Raw genomic sequence first — 7,817 nt, forward strand, 5'->3', positions numbered from 1 at the left:
CAATTTTACAAGACGTTTGGATATTCCTTTCATGTGCAAGAATCTGGTACAGGAGAAAGAAAGAGTCGAACAAAATGGTGATGGTCAATTTATTTATCTTTTTAAGCTTGACGATAACGATATTGCCTTTCACAACTTCATCATCATCATGTGAAGAGACCAAATGATGTGGGCAATCTAATAATAGGAGATTCTTTCCACTAACCTATTCTAAATAGATGATGTTTGCTGTAAATAACAATCATAGTTGCGGTTACAAACCCTAATAAGAGATTAGTGCTATATCTAGTAAGGAAAATATCATGCTCAATGGGTCCTAGAGCCTAGAGGATGGATTATGACACTAAGATCCACAAAATCTCTTTTTTGCTGTTAATTTTGACTTTAATTATCTACAGTTAGTTCATAAACTATAGGTTATTAGTTAATAATTATGATTAGATAACAATAAACAAGTTTTGTTTCTCAGGTCAAAAGTGGGAAAAGAATAACTAAAGCAGCTGTGGGACAAGGAACAAAAGCATTGGTCGAATGTCAAAACGTTTGTACAGTAGAGTTAGTTGTTTAAACTTTCAGACATAAGCAACATAGACCCCCATTTGTTGGTTAGTGCTTAACATCTATTCCTACCAAAACGCTAAGTTTCTTTCAACTTGTTCCACGTCATGGGACAAATTAAATTGATGGAAATACAGAAGTGCTCTTATCTTATCTACCATTTGTGTGTGGAAGGAAATATGAAGAGCACCGTCGGTTTTTTGACTTCTATTATACAATGCTTGAAACTTAGGGACACATTTGCAGCATAAATGCCACAACTCACCTTATAAGACGGTACCTGTGGAAATGTTATTATGATAGCAAAAAGAATTACAGTATCTTTTCTTATCTTAGTGAAATTAGGAGGGGGATGGTGCGTGAAGGGATGGCAGATGGGGCAAGGCGGGGAAAACCTGCATAAACCTATCCCACCCTGCATAGCAAATCTTGTTGTTTTCAACCCGCCCCACCCTGCATAATTAATTGATTTTTTACATATATTTTCGTTCAAACTACTTTAGTTAGTTGACATCATTATTTATTATAACTACAGTGATCATAACATGTTTAATTGAAGCATGAGATATTAAGAAAAAAAAAACTAACAGAAATTAATTAATTAGCTACAACCTGATAGACTTTAGAAACTTCGACTGCATGATAAAAACTCAATATAGATCTATTGACATGTATGACCTACCCATAGAAAATGATCAAACACAAAAAATCATGAACTAGGTTTTCAAAATATTCATATCAACAACCATTAGCCTAATAAGGGTAAAAAAATGAAAGCAAGAAAGTAGAAAAATTAGAGCTTTAACTGAAAAAAACACAACAGTACTCAGTAATTATTAGCAGGGAAGCATTACATTAAAATAATGAGCAAATACGACAGGAAAATAGTAAAAATAAATAAAAGAAGCCAACAAACCCACAACCCGCCCCGCATTAGTTTTTCAAAAACATATTTCAATTCCCCCCCCTCCACACGCATCACGCCCTTACAACCCGCCCCACATTTGTTTTTCAAAAACATATTTCAACCACCACCACCACCACCCCGCCCCCACCCCGCCCCATTGCCATCCCTAGGTGCCTGAAATGCATTGACAACCCTGTTAAGAAAGGTGCAATAATTCAATATTGATTAAGTAGTCATTTGCCAGAGGTGTAACTAAACTGCACATGGATGTTTTCATCACAATGTGACAACATTACCTTCAGTTCAAATGACTTAATTACTTAACATTACCTTCAATTCAAATGACTTAATTACTTTTAGTCAATATTACCACACAGACATGGAGACAAAGGAGGTTTCTTCTAGAATAACCTGAGTGAAAAGGAAACGGCGAGCATTATGACCTGAAAGATAGAAACCTTAGCTTGTAAATTGTTCTTTTTCTCAATTCAAATGCAGGTTCCTTACTAATTGCTGAGACTTGAAAAAGATAAGAGGTGAAATGTCACTTATGGACAAGGCAAAGTTATAGTGGATTGAAGGCATAAGACAGGTACAATAACAAAAGCAAGTATGCACATGTACCCCCAACTAAAGACACCAAAGAGTAAGAGGAAAACAACCTTACACAACAAGAGTCCAAAAATAACTAACTAACCAAAGAGGAGGTAGGTTTTAAGACTTCGTTATACGCAGGAGATGTGGAAACCAAAGTAGGAAGGGATATTGAAAGCATGTACAAATGAGGATATAAAAATTGAAAGAAGACAGTTGTAATAACTTTTCAAGACAAAGGGCGTGCTACAATTTAAAATAATGTTTGGCCTTGGGATCTTTTGGATACACTAGAATAACCATAGATGTAAACATCGCTGGAAGGTTTTTGCTTAACCTAAAAACACCAACTAGCATGTGAGAAGGGCTCAATCAAGGGACCACCACCACTAACATAGTTTTAGATTCCATCATTAGCATGAGAAAAGGCATTACCTAATTCTAATTATCAAAAGTAACAATAATAGTTAGGCCACTTTGTACTCCAATGTACTAAAGGTTGCAACTCACAATAAGAAAATCAGAATACTATGAATAATACCCCGTTCACTTCAGATTTGTTTTAAATAAGACATCCTATACAAATAGAAAAGTAATTATTTCTATGCATTACAAATAGAAAATTCCCATTATTTGACTCAGATTGATCCTAAGTGGTTATGAGAAGTCAATTTAAATGTCTCCTTAGTGGCTTCCTCCCAAAGTAATAATGAAAATACAGACCTTCAATGCATATGACGGAAGGCCAAAACCCAAGGTACAGTTTTGAACCCCTTGAGTAGTTCAACATACAATGCAAAATTGGTAATACATAAAACACAAAGGTAAAAGGATAACAAGAAAGAACTGTCATTAACAAAAACATACGTGAACCATATTTACAATTCAATACCAAAAAATTTTCAGGCCAGAATATATCAGTAACCTAGGTTGCTCGGACTCTCCAAAAATGTTACCACACCCATGTCAGATCCTCCAATAATGCACTATTTTTGGAGGATCTAACATGCTCTTGGTGGCATTTTTGAAGAGTCTGAGCAACATAGTCAGTAATGTAATATTCAAGCATAGTTCTTTAAGAAGGAGAAGTGAATATATTAATACATTTGATGTGAAGTGGATATGTTCTTACATACTTGGAAAAAGGACAAACTGTAGCCACAACAGTTGGACCAGGAGAGCACACCTTATTAGTCAATGTAAATAATATTCACCGTGCTTCATTACATGGCTCAACTCAAGTTCTAAACTTTCAACCACCAGTAACTCAGAAATCCACCACCACCTCCATCCCCTATAAATATCCTTGTTCCTGGACACTCAAGTTAGTCTCTCTCAGTATCTCCTTCTCTCTCTTCCACTCCCACTCTCTCTCTATATATATCTCTCCCTCTCTCTATATCTTTCATAAGTGCACGTGAGTGGGTGGTATTTGTGCATGGATACAGAAGCGCATGCAGAAAAAGAATTTATACACAGTTAAGCTCTCTCTATAACAGTCCAAAACAAGCAAACAAGAGGAAAGAGGAAGAAGTTTAAAGAAGATGGCAGCAGAACAGACCCAAAAGCACCCGACATTACCAGAGGTACGAACTACAGAATCCTTTTAAAACATTTGAAATCACAGGAAATATGTGTATTAATCACCCTGACAAGCACAATTTCCCTCCCTTAATTTCTAGGTCAAGGAGGAATTGAAGAAAATATTTGACAGAGGTTTTCCTATTCTTGCTATGGGCTTGGCGACCTATTTGAAAAACATGATTTTAGTTGTGTGCATGGGAAGGCTGGGAAGCTTGGAGCTGGCAGGGGGTGCACTGGCCATTGGCTTCACCAATATTACTGGTTACTCCGTATTGTCTGGCCTAGCCTTGGGGATGGAACCACTTTCTAGCCAGGCTTTTGGATCAAGAAACTTGACTTTAGTGTCTCTTGCCCTCCAAAGGACAATCTTTATGTTATTAACTGCATCTATACCTATTGCTTTTTTATGGTTTAATTTTGAGTCTCTCATGCTTAAGCTACACCAAGACTCACAAATAATACATGTAGCAAGTGTATTTTGCAGATTTGCTGTCCCGGATCTTATTGCTAACAGCTTTCTTCACCCTTTACGCATCTACTTACGGTGTAAAGGTACAACATGGCCTCTATTATGGTGTACTTCACTTGCAACAATGCTGCATTTCCCTATCACAGTTTACCTGACTTTTACTCTCTGTCTTGGTATCCAAGGAATTGCAATTTCAACCTTTGTCTCCAACTTTGTCACCTTATTCTTCCTTTTAGGCTATATATTCTTTACTTATGACCAAGACAGATCTCCGTCAAAACCCCTTGCAGAAAATGTAAAACTTCTTCCTTCCATTTCTGTGGGAGAGCAATGGATAATGCTTCTTCAACTTGCTATACCAAGCTGTTTAGCAGTTTGCTTAGAGTGGTGGTGGTATGAATTCATGACAGTTCTAGCCGGCTACCTTGACAGACCTGAAGTTCCACTTGCTGCATCTGCTATCGTAATACAAACCACATCCCTCATGTACACATTGCCATCGGCCCTAAGTGCTTCAGTCTCAAGTAGGGTAGGGAATGAACTTGGAGCGGGACGACCAGCTAAGGCCCGCTTGGCAACAGGGATAGCCATAGGGCTGGCATTTTTGACTTCAACATTTGGATTCATACTGACCACCATAGGGAGAGAAGCATGGGGAAGAGTCTTTACAAAAGATAGAGAAGTTCTGGAGCTAACAGCGACCGTTCTTCCCATTATTGGACTTTGTGAACTTGCTAATTGTCCACAAACAACATGTTGTGGGGTTCTTCGGGGGAGTGCTAGGCCCGGTGTTGGTGCAGGTATTAACTTTTACTCATTCTATTTGATGGGAACACCAGTGGCCATTATATTGGCCTTCGTGTGGAAGCTAGGATTTTTGGGCCTTTGTTATGGGCTTCTAGCAGCTCAAGTGGCATGTGTAATCTCAATGTTAATAGTCACTTATAGTACTGATTGGGAAGGAGCATCCTTGAAGGCAAAACAACTAGTGGGAAGAACTAATGAACTCCCATATGAAGATCAACTGGCAAAAATTGAGGAGGGTAATGGATTTCTCAAACGATTTAGCTTCTGAAGAGGAAGGAAATCTAAGGATGCAATGGATGGAAAGGAAAAGGAAGAGATGGCACAGACAAGAAGAAAATAAAGAACATTACATTCTCTCAGTATTTCAAGTAATAGAATATGCAACATGTACCTTGGACATTTGACGTTAAAGCAACTAGTTTTATATCTAACAGGATTATTGATGGGATAATAGAAGTATAGGCAAGCAGAAGTGTGTTTTATAGCCCAAACGTGTAAATGTAAGAGGCTTTTGGTTTGCATTTTCTAGATGTCAATATATGTTATCTTAGTAGCTATGACATATACATTTGCATGAGCTTCTAGTGTCTATATTATAGTTATCAGACTAACCATCACAACATGCTTCAAATTCAATGCACCCTCTCTCCCTCCTTAAAATGTGAAGACAGAAAACGAGGCATTTTATCTCTGCATTTGTGGGGCATAAGCTCTAAGAGAAGAAGCAAAAGCCCTATGAACTTCAATTTTGGATTATCAAGTATTATTTGAATATTTAAAAGACACTTTAGGAGAAAAAAATATTCATCGTCAGGGTAACAATCTTATAAATGGAACAATTTTTTACTACAACACACATTTAGCTCATAACATTGATTTTGTCGTTTTCACCGTTACTCCATTATCTCTCACACAGTTAAGCATTTTGTGTACTTGTAAATTGTAAAAGTCTATAATAAGACATTAGCTCAAATTAACATTGATTTTCCTTAGGAACCAAAACTTGAGATGCAAAAGGAGCACTCAGTAGAGAGATACGAAAAAACAGGGACTGCAATGAGAGGCCAACAGGAATAAAAAAAAATTAAAGCCCTGGTGTGATTAGATAATATTGCCCTAATAGAATGCAAGAGCATTAAACTACAAATGTCAAAGACTTTCTTCACTTCTTCCACAACGTTCATATAAAATACACAGATTGTGCCCTGCCGAGCCCCTATACACCCTCTTATGGCTTCTGAAATTCAGTGTTTATACACATTGGGAGGCAAACTACATAAAGTGGAAATGTAACTGACTCGGTAGCAAACATGGTGTAACAACTGTTTTGTTAACTAGTGAGTTATCACAACCACTGCAGTCTCTAAGTCAAGGGCATTACAAGGATACAAATGGGGTAACCTAGAGTTCTGCGTTGTAAGGGACAGAATATCACATATACAACAGGAGCTATGTCTAGAATCCAATAACTCACCACTAAATTCATGTGATATTTGGTCGTTTTCACCCTTTGTCATGCTATATTATTTCCAAATGAATTTAACTCAAGTTGTGTGCCTGCACCTGCTACTTTCTATATACATCGATCTATGCTCTTTCTGCTCTATCCTCCCTCTTTGTAGATTTGATCAGGCAAACGCCTTTCCGTTTTTGTTTTGAATCCTTATACCTGAACTCCTTCATATTTTCTTTTCTCTGTGTAGAGTTGCAACAATTCCAATATACTATTAGCGCTTAACTACATGACCCTTTTCTTTTACCTTCCTATTCCCAAAAGCAAACAACCATAAGTGCCTCAAAAGTGTAAAAAAGAAAAGATCCTTCTCAATAATCCTTAACGACTAGGGATATTTGGATAAAACTTTCAATCTCTAATTTCTCTTCCTTCATTCACTTGCAAATTATTTTTGGTGTAATACTCACCATTCAGATAGCTAGGTACTTCCATTTTTAGCTATTTATCACGCACTTGATGTTAATGTAAGTCTCAACGCATAGAACACATTATCGGAGATCCATTGAGTCTAATTTGTACCATTTAAAAGAAAAAAGAAAAAAAGGAGCTGAATGTGGCACACCAAAACAGAAGAAATTCATCCACAACTATATATATGCTCATTAAACACTCCAATTTTATTTTACGTATTGACTGAGAGTCCATGCATTGTCTTGTTACCTTTCCATACCAGTAGTCGTAGTATTGTTGTAGTTTCTTGTAACTCGATTATCTTATTATTATGCCTTAGTAACTGTTCAGAATGCTTTGCTATACTTTTTCTGGATTGCCTTGAATTGTTTTTTCCTTAAAGTTGAGAGTTTATCAGAAACAACCCTCTACCTCAATCTCGCCAGACTCCACTTTGTGGGACTGACTACATTGAGTCAATGCTAGAAGAAATAGAATTTGTAGAAATTTCATAATCAGAGCAGTTCAACTAAAGGAAAATGACAGAGTATAGCCCTATTTTGAACTTAACGCAATTTCAACTGTCAATTTATAACAACTAAAGATTTCAATTTTCCTGACAAACACGTAAAAGAAATACAATGCGAAAGAGAGATGAACCGAGCTTACCGGTGATCACAGAGGATAAGTAATCGGAGATTCCACCGGACGGAGCTTAACGTCGGAGCAAAATTAGATTTTCCAAACGAAACGTTGTTACAAAAACGTGATATCACAGATCGTCAACAACTTCTCCGTGATTTATTCTTATTGGGCTTAGATATCTGGGCTCATTTTTATGTGGCCGTTTAGTTATGGGATAACTCCAAATTAATAGTACATGAATTATTCCGATTGATTTCACATAGGGCTCTTATAAGTTATAAGGGTTGATTTAGGAAATTTGTCTTGAAAAACTATATAATTATATTTATTTCACTATCATATATATA

General features: G+C 36.8%; 1 protein-coding gene and 1 long non-coding RNA gene across 2 annotated transcripts; one reads left to right on the plus strand and one right to left on the minus strand.

Moving 5' to 3' along the window:
• Positions 1-1,675: 1,675 nt before the first annotated feature.
• Positions 1,676-7,679, minus strand: LOC107012498. The gene is made up of 2 exons (XR_001456044.2): positions 7,495-7,679; positions 1,676-1,908 (listed from the first exon to the last, which is right to left on the minus strand). It is a non-coding gene; the product is annotated as an uncharacterized LOC107012498 (long non-coding RNA).
• Positions 2,723-5,496, plus strand: LOC107012488 (protein DETOXIFICATION 55). Its single transcript, XM_015212356.2, has 2 exons — positions 2,723-3,645; positions 3,742-5,496. The coding sequence occupies exons 1-2, from the start codon at positions 3,604-3,606 to the stop codon at positions 5,185-5,187; spliced, it is 1,488 nt and encodes a 495-aa protein (XP_015067842.1). The 5' UTR covers positions 2,723-3,603; the 3' UTR covers positions 5,188-5,496.
• Positions 7,680-7,817: the final 138 nt, after the last annotated feature.

This window comes from Solanum pennellii, chromosome 1, assembly GCF_001406875.1.
Source record: "Solanum pennellii chromosome 1, SPENNV200".
Lineage (NCBI taxonomy): Eukaryota > Viridiplantae > Streptophyta > Magnoliopsida > Solanales > Solanaceae > Solanum > Solanum pennellii.